Source organism: Ranitomeya variabilis, chromosome 6, assembly GCF_051348905.1.
Source record: "Ranitomeya variabilis isolate aRanVar5 chromosome 6, aRanVar5.hap1, whole genome shotgun sequence".
Lineage (NCBI taxonomy): Eukaryota > Metazoa > Chordata > Amphibia > Anura > Dendrobatidae > Ranitomeya > Ranitomeya variabilis.
This window is the reverse complement of record NC_135237.1, coordinates 181,138,224-181,160,604: the sequence shown is the minus strand read 5'-3', so window position 1 is coordinate 181,160,604 and position 22,381 is coordinate 181,138,224. Positions and strand designations below refer to the sequence as shown.

At 41.5% G+C, this 22,381-nt stretch overlaps 1 protein-coding gene across 3 annotated transcripts in view; it reads left to right on the top strand.

The window, feature by feature from the left end:
- Positions 1-22,381, top strand: part of BBS9 (Bardet-Biedl syndrome 9) — a 594,435-nt gene that overhangs the window by 64,367 nt on the left and 507,687 nt on the right. For all 3 annotated transcript variants that reach the window (XM_077269285.1, XM_077269283.1, XM_077269284.1), the window contains exon 5: positions 7,449-7,562. In XM_077269285.1, coding sequence (XP_077125400.1) covers positions 7,449-7,562 — 114 coding nt within the window. The remainder of the gene's footprint in view (positions 1-7,448; positions 7,563-22,381) is intronic.

Genomic DNA, 22,381 nt, shown 5'->3' with positions numbered 1-22,381 from the left:
TCCCAAGATGCCAAGGAGAAGACGGCCTTCTCAATGCCAGAATTCTGTTTTCAGTACACAAGCATGCCGCTTGGTTTGCAAGGAGCTCCGACTACCTTCCAGAGAGCATTGGACCAGATCCTTGCTCCCCACAAAAAGTATGCAGCAGCCTACCTGGATGACATCATGATTAGAAATGAGCAAATATGTTATACTGTCTGGCTCAGCAACTGCTTGTGTCGTGGCTGTTTCATAGTCACAACACATGCATGGAGAGGCTGTTTGTTGGGTTCTCCATGCATGTGAATGTGAAACAGCCGCGACACATGCAGCTGCGGCACTGGACAGCTGATAAGCAGGAGCGATCCAGGTATCCGGGTTCCCTCTGCAGCTTATTTGGTAAGCGCTATGGCTTGCCGAATTAGGAGGGACCCGAACATATTCGCTCATCTCTAATCATGATCTTCAGCCAGGATTGGGGAAGCCATTTGAGCAAAGTCCAGGTGATACTTGATGCTCTATGGAAGGAGGGGTCTTCCATAAACCCGAAGAAATTTGCCATAGGCTTGGAGGAAGCAAAATACTAGGACTATGTCATAGGCAGGGTGGAAATAAAGCCCCAAATAAATTAAGTTGATACGATCCAGAGTTGGCCCAGTGTCTCTCAAAGAAGCAGGTCAGAGCCTTCCTCGGCATTGTGGGCTACTGTTGCGGGTTAATTCCTAACTTTGCCATCATAGTCGCCCCTTTGACAGACCTCCTTAAAGGGACGAAGTCGGCTATGGCTAGGTGGTCTTCAGAAGCTGAGACTGCCTTTCAGAAACTGAAGCTAGCCCTGTGTAAACAGCCAATATTGGTGGCACCGGACTTCTCTAAGGAATTTTTGGTCCAGTCGGACACATCAGATGTCGGCTGGGTGCTGTCCTATCACAAGAGGTGAATGGGGAAGAGTACCCCATAACATATCTAACTTGAAAGCTGTTATCCTGCAAAAAAAACTAATCCATAGTGGAGAAAGAATGTTTGTTCATCAAGTGGGCATTGGACACTCTAAGGTACTACCTCTTGGGAAGGAAATTCAGGCTAGTGTCAGACCATACAACAACCAATCCCATATAGAGTACATATAGGATACAGAAGAGATCCCAACAATAAGAATAAAAACCAATATTTTATTAATCACTATTAAAACCACATATAGAAAAGAAAATTCCGTTAGTGGACACTAGAGCACACTACTTGTAGAAAATATTCAAGGGAGATTAGTGTATACTACAATGCAATAATAAAGGTACTAGACAATAGCAAAATAATAAATTTATAGGGAGCATCTTGTATCTCGTGCAATCCAAAGATATACATCAATAATTCATGTCAATAACTTATACAATACCCATATCTAGAAATGTAAATAAGTATAGCTAAAGGTATGTCAATATAGAAATAATGGGTACCAGTAAAACCCATCAGGAATAACTTAAACTCTAAGTTACACCAAATGCATAAACAGATGAGGTGTAACAAGATTACAATAATTAGATAATTATAGCCCTGAGCATGGTAAGCCAGGAACGCATAAAAGATAGGTAAGAGTAAGTGAAATCAATGTCTCCATAAAGTATCAGGGGAAGGAACCTATCTAAATATGCCATCAATTAAACATCATAGAGGAGATAATTACCTTATAGTAGTAGTGCTCATGGCGTCCCCTCATCCCGACTTGCTTTTCGCCACCTGCTTCTTCTGCGCTGCGTGAGATGGAGGCAGTAGTAAGAAAATGGAAGAAATACAAAATGACTGTCAATTGACATCGCTCTGGGGCACCATGCAAAATCTCACCTCGCAGGGTATCTTTGATCATGACGAGGGTGAGAGATCATCCTAAAACTACACGGGGGAAACTTGTTAATGATCTCAAGGCAGGTGGGACCACAGTCACCTAGAAAACCATTGTGTAATAAATACAGTATGTAGGTACTAAGGAATCTGATATCATGGGATAAAACCAGCCCAAGAGCAAAGCTGCAGCAAAAAGATGTATTTAACCCCTTAATCCCATATGACGTACTATCCCGTCAAGGTGACCTGGGACCTAGTGACGGGATAGTACGTCGTATGCGATCGGCCGCGCTCACGGCCGGGTGTCAGCTGACTATTGCAGCTGACATCCGGCACTATGTGCCAGGAGTGGTCACGGACGGCACAATAACCCCCGGCACACTGCCATCAAACATGAACGGCCGTCGTCCTTTTCTGTCCACGTTCTCCCTGGTGCTTCCTGCATATGTCCTAATAAAGGAGTTTGTTTCAAAAGACCGGTGAGTGCATTTCCATTTTTTTCCCTCTCTTTTGGATTTAAAGTTAGGGTTAAGGCTGGGGCTAAAGTTAGGGTTGGGGCTAAAGTTTGGGTTAGGGTTTGGATTACATTTACGGTTGGGATTAGGGTTAGCGGTGTGTCAGGGTTAGGGGTGTGGTTAGGGTTATGGTTGGGATTAGGGTTAGGGGTGTGTTTGGGATAGGGTTTCAGTTAGAATTGGGGGTTTCCACTGTTTAGGCACATCAGGGTTCTCCAAACGCGACATGGCGTCCGATCTCAATTCCAGCCAATTCTGCGTTGAAAAAGTAAAACCGTGCTCCTTCCCTTCCGAGCCAAAACAGGAGTTTACCCCAACATATGGGGTATCAGCATACTCAGGACAAATTGGACAACAACTATTGGGGTCCAATTTCTCTTGTTACCTTTGGGAAAATAAAAATTTGGGGGGCTAATAAAACATTTCTGTGGGAAAAAAATTAATTTTTATTTTCACGACTCTGTGTTATAAACTGTAGTGAAACACTTGGGGGTTCAAAGTTGTCACAACACATCTAGATAAGTTCCTTGGGGGGTCTAGTTTCCAAAATGCTGTCACTTGTGGGGGGTTTCTACTGTTTAGGTGCATCAGGGGCTCTGCAAATGCAATGTGACGCCTGCAGACCAATCCATCTAAGTCTGCATTCCAAATGGCGCTCCTTCCCTTCCGAGCTCTGCCATGCGCCCAAACGGTGGTTCCCCCCACATATGGGGTGTCAGCGTACTCAGGACAAATTGGACAACAACATTTGAGGTCTAGTTTCTCCTGTTACCCTTGGGAAAATACAAAACTGGGGGCTAAAAAATAATTTTTGTGAAAAAAAAAATAATAATTTTTATTTTCACGGCTCTGCGTTATAAACTGTAGTGAAACACTTGGGGTTCTAAGCTGTTAAAACACATCTAGATAAGTTCCTTAGGGGGTCTACTTTCCAAAATGGTGTTACTTGTGGGGCTTTCAATGTTTAGGCACATCAGGGGCTCTCCAAACGCAACATGGCGTCCCATTTCAATTCCAGTCAATTTTGCATTGAAAAGTCAAACGGCGCTCCTTCCCTTCCGAGCTCTGCCATGCACCCAGTGGTTTGCCCCCACATATGGGGTATCAGCGTACTCAGGACAAATTGTACAACAACTTTTGGGGTCCATTTTCTCCTGTTACCCTTAGTAAAATAAAACAAATTGGAGCTGAAGTAATTTTTTTTGTGAAAAAAAGTTAAAGCGACTGTCACCTGAATTTGGCGGGCCCTGTGTCCGGTCCGATGGGCGGTGTTTTCTCTTGTTTCATTCACCCCTTCCTTTCCCGCTGGCTGCAATATTTTGTTGAATTGCAGTAGGTTACCTCCGTAGTACACGCGTGCGCAATGCAATCTTGCCTTGTGCACGCGCAGTATGCTTTGCCCAACTGCGGGCAAAGCCGACAAGCATTAGTGCGCATGCGCCGCCGCACTATGTCCCAGAACACAGCGAAATACTTCCGGGACATAGTGCGGCGGCGCTTGCGCACTAATGCTTGTCGGCTTTTGTTTGGCTTTTTTGCTAGGTTCACTAAATGCTATTATGATTCTCCAGGTCATTACGAGTTCATAGACACCAAAAATGTCTAGGTTATTTTTTATCTAAGTGGTGAATAAAAGTTCCAAACTTTGCTTAAAAAAAAAAATAAATTGCGCCATTTTCCGATACACGTAGTGTTTCCATTTTTCGGGATCTCGGGTTAGGTGAGGGCTTATTTTTTGCGTGCCGAGCTGAAGTTTTTAATGATAGCACTTTTGTGCAGATAAGTGCTTTTGATCACCCGTTATTGCATTTTAATGCAATGTCGCGGCGACCAACAAAACGTAATTCTGGCGTTTTGAATTTTTTTCTTGTTACGCCATTTAGTGATCAGGTTAATCCTTTTTTTATTGATAGATCAGGTGATTCTGAATGCGGCGATACCAAATATGTGTAGGTTTGATTTTTTTTAACTGTTTTATTTTGAATGGGGCGAAAGTGGTGATTTAAACTTTTATATATTTTTTATTTTTTTCATATTTTTTAAAACATTTTTATTTACATTTGCCATGCTTCAATAGTCTCCATGGGAGGCTAGAAGCTGGCATAGCCTGATCGACTTTGCTACATAGCAGCGATCTGATGATCGCTGCTATGTAGCTGAATTACAGGCTCACAGCAAGCCGGCATCAACAACCATAGAGGTCTCAAGGAGACCCCAGGTTGTCATGCCGATGCATCGCTGACCCTCGATCATGTGACGGGGGTTGGCGATGCGAGCATTTCTGGCCACGTGGCCGGAAGCAGTAGTTAAATGCCGCTGTCAGCGTTTGACAGTGGCATTTAACTAGATAATAGCGGCAGGTGGATCGCGATTCCACCTGCCACTATTGCGCGCACATGTCAGCTGTACAAAACAGCTGACATGTCGTGACTTAGATGTGGGCTCAGCGCCGGAGCGTACTAGTGCGGCGCATGTCATGAAGGGGTTAAGGGAACAGGACTACTTCACCGCATCAATGTGAGAATGGATGGAGCCATGTACCGTAAAATCCTGAGTGACAACCTCCTTCCCTCCTCCAGGACATAAAAAATGGGACGTGGCTGGGTGTTCCAGCAAGACAATAACCCAAAACATACAGCCAAGGCAACAAATGAGTGGCTCAAAAAGAAGTATATAAGGTCATGGAGTGGCCTAGCCAGTTTCCAGACCTTAATCCCATAGAAAACTTGTGGAGGGAGTTGAATCTCCAAGTTGCCAAGCGACAGCCTCAAAATCTTGATGATTTAGAGATGATCTGCAAAGAGGAGTGGACCAAAATTCCTCCTAACGTGTGCAAACTTCATCATCAACTACAAAAAATGTCTAACTGCTGTGCTTACCAACAAGGGTTTTGCCACCAAATATTAAGTCTTGTTTGCCAGAGGAATCAGATACTTATTTCTCCCTGCAAAATGCAAATACATTTATGTAATTTATACAATGTGATTGTCTGGATTTTATTTTTGATATTCTATCATTCAATGTTAAAATTAACCTACCTTTAAAATTATAGACTGTTCATGTCTTTGTTAGTGGGCAAAGTTACAAAATCATACTTGCAGTTGTGCTTAAAAGGTTACATACCCCGGCAGAATTTTTGCTTTCTTGGCGTTATATGAATAACACCAAACCTTTTTCTCCACTCATGGTTAGTGGTTGGGAGAAGCCATTTATTGTCAAACTACTGTGTTTTCTCTTTTTAAATCACAATGACAATCCAAACATCCAAATGACCCTGATCAAAAGTTCACATACCCCATTTCGTAATACCTTGTATTGCCCCCTCTAATGTCAATTACAGCTTGAAGACTTTTGTGGTAGTTGTGGATGAGGTTCTTTATTTTCTCAGATGGTAAAGCTGCCCACTCTTCTTGGCAAAAAGCCTCCAGTTCCTGTAAATTCCTGGGCTGTCTAGCATGAGCTGCGTGCTTGAGATCTCCCCAGAGTGTCTCAATGATATTGAGGTTAGGAGACTGAGATGGCCACTCCAGAACCTTCTTTTTGTTCTGCTGTTGCCAATGACAGGTCAATTTGGCCTTATGTTTTGGATCGTTGTCATTTTGGAACTTCCAAGTACATCCCATGCACAGCTTCCAGGCTGATGAGTGCAAATTTGCCTCCAGTATTTGCTGATAAGGTGCTGTATTCATCTTTCCTTCAACTTTGACCAAGTTTCCTGTCCCTTTGTAGCTCACACATCTCCAAAACATCAGCGATCCACCTCCTTGCTTTACAGTAGGAATGGTGTTCCTTTCATTATATGCCTTGTTGACCCCTCTCCAAATGTAATGTTTATGGTTGTGGCCAAAAAGTTCAATTTTGTTCTCATCAATGCAAATTACTTTGTTCCAGAAGTTTTGAGGCTTGTCTCTGTGCTGTTTTGTGTATTGTAGGAGTGATACTTTGTGTCATTTGTGCAATAATGGCTTTTTTTCTGGTGACTTGACCATGCAGCCCATTTTTCTTCAAGTGCCTCCTTGCCACACCGCTAGTTTTCAGAGAGTCCAGTATTTCAGCTAATGTTATTTGTGTTTTTTTTCTTTGCATCCCGAATAATTTTCCTGGCTGTTGTGGACGACATTTTTGTTGGTCTACCTGACTGTGGGTTTGTTTTTGATAGAGCCCCTTATTTTCCATTTGTTAATCACAGTTTGAACACTGCTGACTGTTCCTTGGATATCTTCTTGTATCCTTTTCCTGTTTTATACAGTTCAACTACCTTTTTCTTTAGATCTGTGGGCAACTATTTTGCTTTCCACGTGACTCACAATCCAGAAACGTCAGTGGCTGGATGAAAGATGCAAGAGTCTGTCTGGATCCCAGAAACTCGCTCATCTTTTAGGCACACGCACACTGATTACACGCAAACAGGTCACAGGTGAGGATGTTACCTTTAATAGCCATTCAAACCCATTTGTGTCAACTTCTGTGCATGTTATCATGCCAAATTACAATGGTATGTAAACTTTTGATCAGGGTCATTTGGATGTTTTGTGTTGTCATTATGACTTAAAAAGAGAAAACACAGTAGTTTGACAATAAATGGCTTCACCCAACCACTAACCATGAGTGGAGAAAAAGTTTTGGTGTTATCATTCATATTCTCTGAAAAAAGGCCAAGAAAGCAAAAATTCTTCCGGGGGTATGTAAACTTTTGAGCACAACTGTATTACCCCCACTGTAGATGATGTTCTGACATCTAGCTTCCTCTTAAGCGGATGCATGGTGTGGATTTCTGAGCTAGATGCATTAATGGTGGTAAAATGAGGGACTTCTTCCTTATTATTGTAGTCAATAAGGATATGTTCCCAATTAACATATCCTCTGCAGTGAAATCTTCAGTGGCTAATACCACTGCGAATATTGATTGGGTTCACTGCACATTTTCCTCTTTTTAGGGCAGAGGGTAACATCCTCGGTTTTCAAGTCTGCAAGGCTCGTCTGTTTGGGCTGCAGACATTTTTTATAGTGAATATTGTCTTGTATTTGGATGTTTGTTTTTTTTACAAAGATTGTAACCTTAAAGTCATGTTGAACTTTCAGTGGAATGTTTTGTTTTCTTGCTTTTCTCTGCAGGTACCTTAGGAAATGTGGAACATGGAAACCAACACCAGATTAAACTGATGTATGAACATAATCTTCGGAGAACAGCTTGCAACATGACTCATGGCCCATTTGGAGGCGTTAAAGGTATGTTGTGAACTATCCATAAAAGCTGTACAAATATTCTTCCATGATAGTCCCTATTCATAAATTTAATGTAATGTATGTTACAATATATTGAGTTTAGATTAAGCACATAATATATTTTTAGGTGATTAGTTTTACTACCTTGTCTAAAAGAAGTAAAATAAAATGTTTATGTGCTCATTAAATTATGCAATGTATGCCTTTGTATGCGTATATCTGCACGAATTGTAGTAGATCAACATTGGGCTACATATAGAAGTCCAAATTTGGTGCTCACTGTGCTTGCAGGGATCTCATTGGATGTCTTCGCAGCTCAGTCCGGCTGAGAACAGATCCCAGTGACCGGATGTAACCTCTGTGAAGTCACACCGTTCACTGAAGCTGCATTCCCAGCAGCTCATTCATCAGTGATCTCAGCTGGGACGTTCGCATCTTGGCACTGTCCAGGTTGAAAACTAATTATCTCCCAGACATGGATTTCGGCATGGGACAGAACGACAGACAGGTATGGTATATTGTTGTTTTTTTCTTTTAGTTTTATTACAGGAGAACGAGGGCTTCGTTGGAATAGGCGTTAGGTGAGTATAACTGTGTTTGTTATTTCTAAATAAAAAAGTAAAACTGTGTTTTGTTTTATTTCTAATAAAATACTTAATTCTGGCTGTGTCTTTATTTACCATGTAACTATAGGATTAGTAATGGATAGGTGTCGTATATACGCTTCTCTATTACTAAGCCGTGAGCTTGATGTTACCTGACCGTACAAAGGTGACATCAATTCTACAAATATAAACCCCACTTGCCACTGCTACAGGGCAAGTGGGAAGAGTCGGGCAAAGCTCCAGAATTGGCTCATCTAATAGATGTGCCTTTTCTGGGCAGCTACAAGCTGCTATTTTTAGGCTGGGGGGTAAATATCCATGGCCCCTTACCAGCCTGAGAATACCAGCCCACAGCTGTGAGCTTTAGCAAGGCTGGTTGTTAAAAATGGGGGGAACCTGCTCCATTTTTTTAAATTATTTAAATAATTTAAAGAAAACAAAGTCGGGACCCCTCTATTTTTGATAACGAACCTTGCTGAAGCTGACAGCTGAGGGTTGCAGCCCCCAGCTGTGAGTTTTGCCTGGCTGGTTATAGAAAATACAGGGGAACCCACGTCGTTTTTTATATTTATAGCGCAGGCGGCAGCTGATGTATACCCACATCAGCCACACCTGCTGTCACTGTTAATAGCAGCAGCAAGGGTAGGTTGATGGGAGTAATAGTCCCATCAGCTGCCAACTGCTTTCTCTTTTATCACTTAAATGTAAATCTCATCATTGCCATCAGAGTAGGGGAGAATGATTAAAGCCGTGTTCAGCACCTGGCTGGGGAACAGCGCTAACTGTAACGCTTCTTCCCCGGCGCCGATGGATGATATCCATGTGTGTTATGCGTATGCATGTGTCTGGGATGTTTTATGGCCCGTGCTGACTTGAAAAAACTACATGTCAGCGTGTTTTGCCCACAGACACACCGTCCGTGGAAACACTGACGTGCACTGACCCATTCTCTTGAATAGGCAAATAGCATTCCTTTCCGCCCGAGACTCTCCATATGGCTAAGTAGTACTATACAGCCACATATAGGGTATTTCCACGTTCAGTAGAAATTGTGGGACAAATTTTGGTGCCATTTTGTACCCACTTCTTGTGTGAAAATGTAAAATCTTTGGCTAAAACAACATTTTGGTGGTAAAAATGTAGTTATGTTGTCTTCACTGCCCAATGGTCTAAATGTCTGTGCCTCACCCATGGTGTCAATATGATCACTGCACCCCTAGATGAATTCATTGAGAGGTGTAGTTCGTAAAATGGGGTCACTTATCGGGGGTTCTGCTGTTCTGGCACCTCATGGGCTCTCCCAGTGTGTCATGGCACCTGCAATCCGTAACAGTAAAATCTGGCACTCCTTGCCTTTGCACTGTGCCTGAAAAATATTTCCCGATTAAATGTAGGGTATTGGCACACTCAAGAAAAAATGGACCTCAGTTTGTTGTAAAAAAAAAATCCTATTAGCCGTTAGAAAAATTAAAAACTTGGGGCTAAAACAACATTTTAGTGGTAAAAATGTAACTTATTCTTTCTTCACCGCTCAGTGGTATAAAATTCTGTGAGGCACATGTGATATTAATATGATCACGCACCCCTAGATGAATTCATTGGGGAGTGTAGTTTTTAAAATGAGTTCACATATAGGGAGTTTCTGTTGTTCTGGCACCTCAGGGGCTCTGCCAATGTGACATGGCACCCTCAAATCATTCCAGCAAAATCTGAACTCCAATATAGTGCCTCTTCCCTTCTGAGCTTTGCACTGTGCCTCAAACCCTACATTCCCTTATGGGGTACCGACGTACTCAAGAGAAATTGCACAACTTTTGGGGTCAATTTCTCCTGTTAGCTTTGGTAGAATAGAAAATTGGGGGCAAAAAGATTATTTTTGTGGAAAAAAAATATGATTTTTTATTTTCACAGGTCTACATTATAAACTTCTGTGAAGCACTTGTGGGTTCAGAGTGCTCACCACACATCTAGATCAGTTCTTGGGGGGGTCTAGTTTCCAAAATGGTGTCACTTGTGGGGGGTTTCCACTGTTTAGGCACATCAGGAGCTCTCCAAACGCAACATGGCGTCCGATCTCAATTCAAGCCAATTTTTTCGTTGGAAAAAGTCAAACGGCACGCCTTCCCTTCTGAGCTCTGCCATGCGCCGAAACAGTGGTTTACCCCCACATATCTGGTATCAGCATACTCAGGACAAATTGCACAACAACTGTTGGGGACCAATTTCTCTTGTTACCCTTGGTAAAATAAAAAAAATTGGATCTGAATTTTTTTGTGTAAAAAAAAAAAAAAAAAAAAAAAAGTTAAATGTCAATTTTTTTTTTAACATTCTATAAATGTCTGTGAAGCACCTGAAGGGTTAATCAACTTCTTGAACGTGGTTTTGAGCACCTTGAGGGGTGCAGGATTTAGAATGGTGTCACTTTTGTTTTTTTTTTCTATCATATAGACCCTTCAAAGTGACTTCAAATGTGATGTGGTCTCTAATAAAAAAAAACAAATTGTGTTGTAAAAATGAGAAATCGCTGTTTAACTATTAACCCTTATAACTTCCTAACAAAAAAGAATTTTGTTCCAAAATGATGCTGATGTAAAGTAGACATGTGGGAAATGTTACTTATTAAGTATTTTGCATGACATATCTCTGTGATTTAAGGGCATGAAAATTTAAATTTGGAAAATTGCGAAATTTTCAAAATTTTCACCAAATTTCCATTTTTTTCACAAGTAAACGCAAGTCAAATCAAATAAATTTACCACTGTCATGAAGTACAATATGTCACGAGAAAACATTCTCAGTATCGCCGGGATCCATGGAAGCATTCCAGAGTTATTAGCCTTTAAAGGGACAGAGGTCAGAATTGTAAAAATTGTCCCAGTAATGTAACTGTAATTTAATACAAATTATTTGATTTTACTGTTAGGCATTACACTTCTTCTTTCTGTAGGTTTTTGTATATAATGGAAGTGCACTTTACATATTTTTGGCCTCATGTAGGAATGTCTTCTCCAGCATCATTTGTCAGGAGAGAACTGGGAGGCTCATATTTGATGAATGAAAATATTGCATTCCACCAACTGTAATATATACATGGGGCTTATTACCTTCCCTATGCCTAGGCTTACATAATAAAAGGGCACATAGGATCCAAGCATACTCTTTTCTAAATAAAACAACCTTGAACTAATGAGGAGGGATCAGCCAACTAAGGTGGACTTCTTTCCTAATATTTTCTCTAAGTTTTTTTTAAACTTTTTGATGAACTTTAACTTTTTTTTAAAGGATTCATCATTAAACACATACCTTTGGTCATTAGGTGCCCCATTAAATCATGTTGTTATCTTTCAGTGATGACATGTTGTCCGGCACCAAATGACTGTGATTGTTATTTGTTGGCCTCAGTGTTAATGGCTATCACTATTAGGAATTTACCTTTTTCCTATGAAACATTTGAGTAACTAACAAAGCTTGAATTAAACTGCTCGGCACTCTTGGCCACATGCTGTGATGAGTTGCCAAAGACTGCAGTATCTAAGGCTGGTTGATTTTTCCCCAAAATATTTTTTTAGTTTTTCATATTGGTTCTCAGGACAATTCTGAATCTCTGACTATCAGTTTTCTGATTTTTGCTGAAATAAACTAGAATAAGATTACTCTGATACAGTTAAGCATTTCCCTAATATACACACATATATATATATATATACAGTGGGGCAAAAAAGTATTTAGTCAGTCAGCAATAGTGCAAGTTCCACCACTTAAAAAGATGAGAGGCGTCTGTAATTTATATCATAGGTAGACCTCAACTATGGGAGACAAACTGAGAAAAAAAAATCCAGAAAATCACATTGTCTGTTTTTTTATCATTTTATTTGCATTTTATGGTGGAAAATAAGTATTTGGTCAGAAACAAAATTTCATCTCAATACTTTGTAATATATCCTTTGTTGGCAATGACAGAGGTCAAATGTTTTCTGTAAGTCTTCACAAGGTTGCCACACACTGTTGTTGGTATGTTGGCCCATTCCTCCATGCAGATCTCCTCTAGAGCAGTGATGTTTTGGACTTTTCGCTTGGCAACACGGACTTTCAACTCCCTCCAAAGGTTTTCTATAGGGTTGAGATCTGGAGACTGGCTAGGCCACTCCAGGACCTTGAAATGCTTCTTACGAAGCCACTCCTTCGTTGCCCTGGCGGTGTGCTTTGGATCATTGTCATGTTGAAAGACCCAGCCACGTTTCATCTTCAATGCCCTTGCTGATGGAAGGAGGTTTGCACTCAAAATCTCACGATACATGGCCCCATTCATTCTTTCATGTACCCGGATCAGTCGTCCTGGCCCGTTTGCAGAGAAACAGCCCCAAAGCATGATGTTTCCACCACCATGCTTTACAGTAGGTATGGTGTTTGATGGATGCAACTCAGTATTCTTTTTCCTCCAAACACGACAAGTTGTGTTTCTACCAACAGTTCCAGTTTGGTTTCATCAGACCATAGGACATTCTCCCAAAACTCCTCTGGATCATCCAAATGCTCTCTAGCAAACTTCAGACGGGCCCGGACATGTACTGGCTTAAGCAGTGGGACACGTCTGGCACTGCAGGATCTGAGTCCATGGTGGCGTAGTGTGTTACTTATGGTAGGCCTTGTTACATTGGTCCCAGCTCTCTGCAGTTCATTCACTAGGTCCCCCCGCGTGGTTCTGGGATTTTTGCTCACCGTTCTTGTGATCATTCTGACCCCACGGGGTGGGAATTTGCGTGGAGCCCCAGATCGAGGGAGATTATCAGTGGTCTTGAATGTCTTCCATTTTCTAATTATTGCTCCCACTGTTGATTTCTTCACTCCAAGCTGGTTGGCTATTGCAGATTCAGTCTTCCCAGCCTGGTGCAGGGCTACAATTTTGTTTCTGGTGTCCTTTGACAGCTCTTTGGTCTTCACCATAGTGGAGTTTGGAGTCAGACTGTTTGAGGGTGTGCACAGGTGTCTTTTTATACTGATAACAAGTTTAAACAGGTGCCATTACTACAGGTAATGAGTGGAGGAAAGAGGAGACTCTTAAAGAAGAAGTTACAGGTCTGTGAGAGCCAGAAATCTTGATTGTTTGTTTCTGACCAAATACTTATTTTCCACCATAAAATGCAAATAAAATGATGAAAAAACAGACAATGTGATTTTTCTGGATTTTTTTTTCTCAGTTTGTCTCCCATAGTTGAGGTCTACCTATGATGTAAATTACAGACGCCTCTCATCTTTTTAAGTGGTGGAACTTGCACTATTGCTGACTGACTAAATACTTTTTTGCCCCACTGTATATATATATATATATATATATATATATATATATATATATATATATATATATATATATATATATATATATATACACATATATATATATATATATATATATATAATGTGTGTGTGTGTATATGCATATACAGTTATTGCCAAAATTATTGACTCCTTTTAAATTGTTCCAGAAAATTTATTATTTCTGACAGAAAATAATTGCAATTTCACGTTTTGTTATACACGTTTCTTTAGTTTGTGTGTATTGGAAAAAAAAAAAAACCCCGGGAAAAAAGGCTAATTGGACATAATTTCACACAAAACTTCCAAAATGGGCTAGACAAAATTGTTGGCATCTTTACAAAATTGTGGGTAAACAACTTTGTTTCTTTGTTTCAAGCATGTGATGCTCTTTCAAGCTTACTTGTGGCAAGTAACAGGTGTGGGCATCATGAAAATCACACCTGAAACCAGATAAAAAGTGGAGAAGTTGACTCAGTCTTTGCATTGTTTCACACTAAGCATTGAAAACAGAAAGAGGAGAAGAGAACTGTCCAAGGACTTGAAAACCAAAATTAGTCTCAAGGTTACAAATCCATCTCCAAAAATGTTGATGTTCCTTTGTCCACAGTGCGCATCATAATCAAGAAGTTTACAACCAATTGCACTGTGGCTAATTTCCCTAGATGTGGATGGTAGAGAAAAATTGATGAAAGATTGAAACACAGCATAGTTGGTATGATTAATAAGCAGCCCCAATCAAGTTCAAAAGAAATCCAGGCTGTCCTGCAGGCTCAGGTTGCATAAGTGTCATTGTGAACTATCTATCCACATTTGAATGAAATGAAATGCTATGGCAGGAGACCCAGGAGAACCCAACTGCTGAAACAGAGACTTAAACAAGCTAGACTGCATTTTGCTAAAATGTACTTGAGTACATGTACATGTGTAAGCCAAAATCCTTCTGGAAAAGCATCTTGTGGACAGATGAGACTAAGATATAGCTGTTTGGTAAAGCACATCATTCTACTGTTTACTGAAAATGGAATGAAGCCTACAAATATAAGAACACTGTACCTACAGTAAAATATTGTGGAGATTCAAAGATGTTTAGAGATTGTTTTGTTGCCTATGGCACTGGGTGACTTGACGGTGTGCAAGGCATCATGAAATCTAAAGATTACCAAAGGATTTTGGGTCGCAATGCAGTGCCCAGTGTCAGAAAGCTGGGTTTGTGTCATAGATCATGGGTCTTTCAGCAAGACAATGACCCCAAACATACTTGAAGAGGCACCCAGAAATGGATGGAAACAAAGCTCTGGAGAGTTCTGAAGTGGCTAGCAATGTGTCCGTATCTAAATCCCATTGAACGCAGTGTTTTGGGCTATTGGCCCTCGTCAGTGCAAAGTATGAGAACTGATTTGGCTAGGTGAGAGGCTCTTGACAGGGGTCAAATTGGTAAGGTTCCAGAACCTCTCACCTAGCCAAATCAGTTCTCATACTTTGTTTTCCCTTTTTTTGTGCTGTTCCAATACACACAAGGGAAATAAACATGTATATAACAAAACATGTGTGCTTGCAATAATTTTCTGGGAGAAATACTTCATTTTCCGGAGCAATTTCAAGGGTGCCAACACTTTCAGCCATGACTGTATATGTATGTATGGTACTCTTATATTATGTATACTATAATGTTTTCTGATTTTTGGCTAGGTATATTTGTTTCCTTGGTTTATAAAAGTTAGGGGTCAAATAACTTTTTAATGGCGACATATGAAATACATATTTAGAATTAATGTTGTAGTATATAAATGCAGTGCTGTGCCCATAGGTCTCTCCTGATACTGACATTGCTGCAATCATAAATGGTGATGTTGTCGTATTACTGTTGGTTGGTAAAGGGCTGCCATGCTGTTATTATTGGTGCTATAATAGGTACCGGTAACACAGCTGCACAGAGATGGTATCAGTAAGGCACAGTTCACATTCATGGTAAGGTACTAAGTTGAACACACTGCCTAGGAGTTACCATGCTACTGCACCCCACGTAAAAAAAGATGTGCATCGCCAGAAGACAGGTCAGGTAGGAAAATCCAATGTGTATTTGCTCGGGATTCCTTGGAAGAAATCCAAGGCAGGATCTAGGGTTACTGCTGTGGAATTGCGGTTGGAAAAGCCAGAGCTCCATGTGCAGATTAGCATCATTTAAAGAATCCCATTTCCTCCCATAAAAAAGTCTATCCTCTTACTATATATCATATTATGTAGCACTGTGCACTTAAAATTGCTCATTTCCCTGCAGGTGTTTTGGCGTAATAGATATGTAAATTTAGACATACCTGCACAGTAAGTTCTATGCTCAGTAGCAAGGACGTTTCCAGGGCAGACAAGTCGCCCAGCTTTCTAGACCCCAGATTAGAAGCCTCCTGTGGGAAAGGTTGTGACAGTGTGGTCTTTATCCAGCTCAGCAATGGCAACCGCCATAGTGGATTTCGCCCAACGTGCCCAGGTGGAGGTTGCGTTTTAAGGACAGGAAAGAATTGGATACCAATGTTCTATGATCTGTGAGGTAAGGAGTGAACTCCGGAGCTTACCTCCGCTCTCCTCTCTCAGGGTGCAGACATTGAATTCTGGACTATAGATCACTGTGCTGCACATGTAAGCCCCATGGTTACTGCTGCTTCTGCAGTATGTGCAACCTCGTGCCTCGCTGGAATGATCACTGGTCACTTTCCACTGCCGATTTCTGTGGCTGTGTCCTAGCGACCTCCCAACACAGCCTCTGCAGGTCTCCAGCTCACTGCTCTAGAGCTACGAAAAAATCTGTTAGCACATCAATATTCAGTGACTAGGTCTGCTTACTCTCTGCGTGCTCTCGTAGACTTACACTGATTAGTGACCTCCAGCTCAACCAACACACACTGGAGCAATCTGCAGGTCACAAACGTCTGGAGATGACCGGAGCCGTGCCGATAAAAGATGGAGACGGCGGCACCATTGGCCTTAATCTGTGCTATACGGTTTATTGCTGGTTGCAGAAATGGCTTAAAAGTTATTGAGCTCACTAATAAAAGCTTGTAACTCTTATCTGTCTCTTTCTGAGCTCCTCTCAGCTGATTTATGACCAACAGACGACATCAAAGTTAAATGTGCAGGGAAACAAAGACCCTGTAAAAGCCAAAGGTGCAAAATGTTTACAGCACTGCTGGAGTGGTGTCAGTAATGTAAGCTGTTTGCCACTAGTCTTACGCATGTAGCACCTTAGTGCCAAATACCTGAGATATGGAACACCAATCACACACATCATATTTGATTAGTCAAATATATCACTTTTGAATTTCCCTTATACTTATGTCATACAGCACGGTCGGCATACTCACTGGAGCCTCTACCATCCACGGAGCACTCACGGATAGATCTCTTCGGTTTTTGAATTTGATTTGAATTGTATTTCACCAGTTCTAAAGATCATCACCACTGTATAGCAACTGTTTCCGATATATTTTGCATCTTGTGACAATTTATATTTTCTGATGTTCTCTTATTTTATGTATTTATAGTTCACACTAAAGAATTGTCTGATGAAGGTCCTTTGCCTGACCGAAAATGTTTATTCGTTAATTATGTCTGGATGCATTAATAATAAAAAGAAGCAAAATAATTTTCCTCACTACTGAGTGCCAAGTTTTTTCTATTATCCGGTGTTGTTGAGGCGGTAGCTTCGGTAGTGGTGAGGATGCAGCAGGGTCATTGCAGGCTGTTGGCTTTTTTGAAGAGGTGGGTTTTCAGGTTCCGTCTGAAGGATCCGAATGTGGTTGATAGTCGGACGTGTTGGGGCAGAGAATTCCAGAGGATGGGGGATATTCGGGAGAAGTCTTGGAGGCGATTGGATGAGGAGCGAATAAGTGTGGAGGAGAGAAGGAGGTCTTGGGAGGACCGGAGATTATGTGAGGGAAGATATTGGGAGATTAGTTCAGAGATAAATGAAGGAGACAGGTTATGGATGGCTTTGTAGGTTAGTATTAGTAATTTGAACTGGATACGCTGAGGGAATGGGAGCCAGTGAAGAGATTTGCAGAGGGGGGAAGCGGAGGAGTGGCGAGGAGAGAGATGAATTAGTCGGGCAGCAGAGCTAAGAATGGACTGGAGAGGTGCAAGGGTGTTAGCAGGGAGGCCGCAGAAAAGGATGTTGCAGTAGTCAAGGCGGGAGATGATGAGGGCATGCACAAGCATTTTAGTAGATTGACTGTTGAGGAAAGGACGGATTCTGGAGATATTTTTGAGCTGGAGGCGACAGGAGGTGGAAAGAGCTTGGATGTGCTTTTTGAAGGACAGGGCAGAGTCGAAGTTTACTCCGAGGCAGCGGACTTCCGGTACGGGGGAAAGCATGATGTCATTGATTGCGATAGATAGGTCAGGTAAGGAAGATCTATGGGATGGAGGAAAGATGATGAGTTCAGATTTGTCCACATTGAGTTTGAGGAAGCGAGAGGAGAAGGAGGAGGATATGGCTTATAGGCACTCCGGGAATCTGGACAGCAGAGCGGTGACGTCTGGGCCAGAGAGGTAGATCTGAGTGTCATCAGCATAAAGGTGGTACTGGAATCCATGAGACTTTATGAGCTGTCCCAGGCCAAGTGTATAGATTGAGAATAGGAGTCCCAAACAGAGCCTTGGGGGACTCCAACAGAGAGAGGGTGGGATGAGGAGGTAGTGTGGGAGTGGGAGACGCTGAATGTGTGATTGGAAAGGTATGAGGAGATCCATGATAGGGTGAGATCTTTGATGCCAAAGGAGGAGAGGATCTGTAGTAGGAGGCAGTGGTCAACTGTGTCGAAAGCAGAGGACAGGTCTAGAAGGAGGAGTACAGAGTATTGTCCAGTAGCTTTGGCGGTAAGTAGGTCGTTAGTGATTTTTGGTCAGGGCTGTCTCAGTTGAGTGATGGGGGTGGAAACCAGATTGTAGATTGTCAAAGAGCAAGTTAGATGAGAGGTGGGAGGAAAGTTCAGTGTGGACGTGCTGCTCCAGGAGTTTGGAAGGGAATGGGAGGAGCGATATTGGGCGATAGCTGGACATAGCAGTTGAATCGAGTGTTGAAAATTATATTGTCATAGAAAATTTTTTTAATCCATCAGGCCTCTCCAGTAAAGGGGGCATTCACCTCCCCCTACACACAGAATCTTCAGGATGAGAAAGAGCTTACAATCTACAACCCTCCTTGAAGTACAATTACACAGTTGACATGGGGTAAAGGAAAATTAGTGGTAGCTAAGGGTACCGTTACACTAAACGATTTACCAACGATCACGACCAGCGATACGACCTGGCTGTGATCGTTGGTAAGTCGTTGTGTGGTCGCTGGAGAGCTGTCACACAGACAGCTCTCCAGCGACCAATGATGCTGAAGTCCCCGGGTAACCAGGGTAAACATCGGGTTACTAATCGCAGGGCTGCGCTTAGTAACCCGATGTTTACCTTGGTTACCATTGTAAATGTAAAAAAAAACAAACACTACATACTCACATTCCGGTGTCTGTCACGTCCCTCGCCGTCAGCTTCCCGCACAGTCAGTGACGGCCGTAAAGCACAGCACAGCGGTGATGTCACCGCTGTGCTCTGCTTTTACTTTACGGCTGGCGCTCACAGTCAGTGCGGGAAGCTGACGGCGAGGGACGTGACAGACACCGGAATGTGAGTATGTAGTGGGGTTTTTTTTACATTTACAATGGTATCCAGGGTAAACATCGGGTTACTAAGCGCGGCCCTGCGCTTAGTAACCCGATATTTACCCTGGTTACCAGTGAAGACATCGCTGCATCGGCGTCACACACGCCGATGCAGCAATGACAGCGGGTGATCAGCGACCAAATAAAGGTCCTGATCATTCGCAGCGACCAACGATCTCCCAGCAGGGGCCTGATCGTTGGTCGCTGTCACGCATAACGATTTCGTTAACGATATCGTTGCTACGTCACAAAAAGCAACGATATCGTTAACGAAATCGTTATGTGTGACGGTACCTTAAGAAGTGACAAAACTAATTAAAACGCTTTTTGAAACACATACTCCCTGGTGTGGACAAGTAATTAATAGTGATGAGCGAATATACTCGTTACTCGAGATTTCCCAAGCACGCTCGGGTGACCTCCGAGTATTTTTTAGTGCTTGGAGATTTAGTTTTCCTTGCAGCAGCTGAATCATTTACATCTGTTAGCCAGCATAAGTACATGTGGGGATTCCCTAGCAACCAGGCAACCCCCACATGTACTTATGCTGGCTAACAGATGTAAATCATTCAGCTGCTGCAAGGAAAACTAAATCTCCGAGCACTAAAAAATACTCGGAGGGCACCCGAGCGTGCTCAAGAAATCTCGAGTAACGAGTATATTCGCTCATCACTAGTAATTAAGACTGGTATATTTGCTGGGAATAGACAAGAAGTCTGGGGTTTGATTGATTTAAGGAGGAGAAATAGGCTCTTCTCCAGGATGACCTGCTCTGATGAAAGAACTTCCCCAGACTTTGTGTTTCCAATTGACAGTAATGAATATTGGGGTTTGTATAGATCCGATATTGATGGGACATTTTCAACTTCAGGATTAATATGCTAATAATATGCATATTTTCTCATAACTGTGAGGCATGTCTATAAGCCCCAAATCAATAGTAGCCAGATAGCTGATAACAACCATGTCATGTTTACTATGTAAAGACAATATAAAATATGACGGCGATATCGAATGCCTGTGTTCGTCAGGAGTGAAGATATTGCAAATGTTGGGAATATAATAATTTTCTGAAACTGAATCCACATTCCATAACAAGCCCTATTAGGAGTCATCAAGGGGATGTGTGTTGGTGTAACTTAGGTGCTGATAAAACTACAATGCCATTTATGATCTGCGTTCAATGCTAAGGAAATATACATATCAGTGTAGGCTTGTTCCGCGTCAGCCAGATGTTTTTCAGTCTGATTGCTTCCATCTTCTAAGTTGAGCCATCTGTGTGACCTGCCTTTAGTAAGTTTCTTAATCCAGTTTATTTTCTGTAATTGTATATTCTGTATTGTTTTGTTGCCTTTGTTAAATCTTTTGTATTTTTTGTAAACATGATACTTTAGCCATATTTAACCTTCATTAACTAAGATCCAGCTTGGGAATTGTAGCTGTGTCCGCTCATTTATTGCTCATCCGGTCAATATAGAGGACTACATAGTGGGAATCTTCATTTTTAGGGATGGAGCTACCTTGATTAATTAAATCTAAATACCTACAAATCCTGTCTCATTAGACTTGGAAGGGAGTCCGTAACCAATGATTTAACATGTATTTTCAGCTGAAGTGCGGTTATCTACTGCTCTCTGTGGAGCAAATTTTCTGGGCTGAAATAACGAGAGGGATAAAAAAAAATCATCTTATTAGGAATTGAGGAATTTTGAGATGAGAAAACCAGAGTGACAGGATGTAAATCCACTCAGACTAAACCACATGAAAATTCATCATAAATTGGAATTGCTTGAATAAAAGTGATAATCCCTGCTGGGTTTTATTGCAAGGATATTGGCATTGACTTTTGTCGTGGGATATATAAATTTGTCAGCAGCAAATCCTGTATTGATTACAGACACTATTACATAAATATAGCTTGCTTGATGAATTGGGGGCCTTGATTTTACAAAGGCATACAGGCCAAAAATTAACCCCATTTAGTGTCATTCCTCTTTCCTTGTCAGTCCCTTGTTATTAAGGGGTTAAAAGTTATCCTCTATCCTTCTCAAGATCAGGGCTCTGAATCCCACCTGAATCGAGCAGTTCCTGGACATGTGCACCATCGCTGCATTCATTCACTATGGTACTGTCAGAGATAGGCCAGTACAGCACTTGGCTTTTTCCTGCAGGCCCATAGACAATGAATAAAGCAGCCATGCACATGTCTGGCCACCATTTTATTCTGAGATCTTTGGACTTCCCTGCAATCTGACCCCCTTAAATAATCAGTTTAAGAAGTGGTGTTAAGTTTGGAAGTTCTCACCCAACCATTGGCTAGGGGACAACGTCCCAATCCCTGGCTCATTCTTAATGGGAGTGCTGACATTGCTCCCACTCCTGATCGCTCCCATTCATTCTCAGTGGATTGCAGTGGATAGCTGAACATTGTTTTCAGGTATTCCCGGTGCTCCCATTAAGAATGAATGTTGCATGTGTACATGCTGAATCTCTGCTTTATTCTTGTGGCACGCTGAGACCTGTCTTCGAGATTAGTGAGGGTCCCAGTAGCCGCCACCCCCCAGCAATCTGGAAGTTATTCTTTATTTTAAGCATAGAGGATAACTTCCAAACTTTGCACAAGTTGTTAATGAATTTTAATTTGAGGTCACATTAATTTCAGTGTCTTTTAATCTCTACATCAGTGTATCATTATTTATTTTAAGTCGCATTTATGCAATTAACACTTAGGCTAAATAAAATAGATTGGGATTAAATAACTCATGAAATAATAAAGTTACGTTAAAACCGAGTTCATCATTTTTTTTCTTGTGAAATTCTCCATAAGTTTGATTTGTCACATGACCATCTTCCCATTGGAAAAAATAAAGTTGGATCCAAAATGACCGACTTCAAAATGGCCGCCATGGTCAGCACCCATCTTGAAAAGTTTTCCCCCTCCCATATACTAATTGTGCCACAAACAGGAAGTTGACATCACCAACCATTCCAATTTTATTTAGGTGTATCCATATAAATGGCCCACCCTGGATTATGCATCTACAGGAACAATGTATATGTAAAAATACAATAATGGATATTTGTGCAGTAAATGTAGATACCTACATGAGAAGTACCATATGTATAAATTGTGCCTAATTGGGACTTTTACACACATGTCAGTATGCTACTCATATGATAGCAATCAAAGATTGTAGGT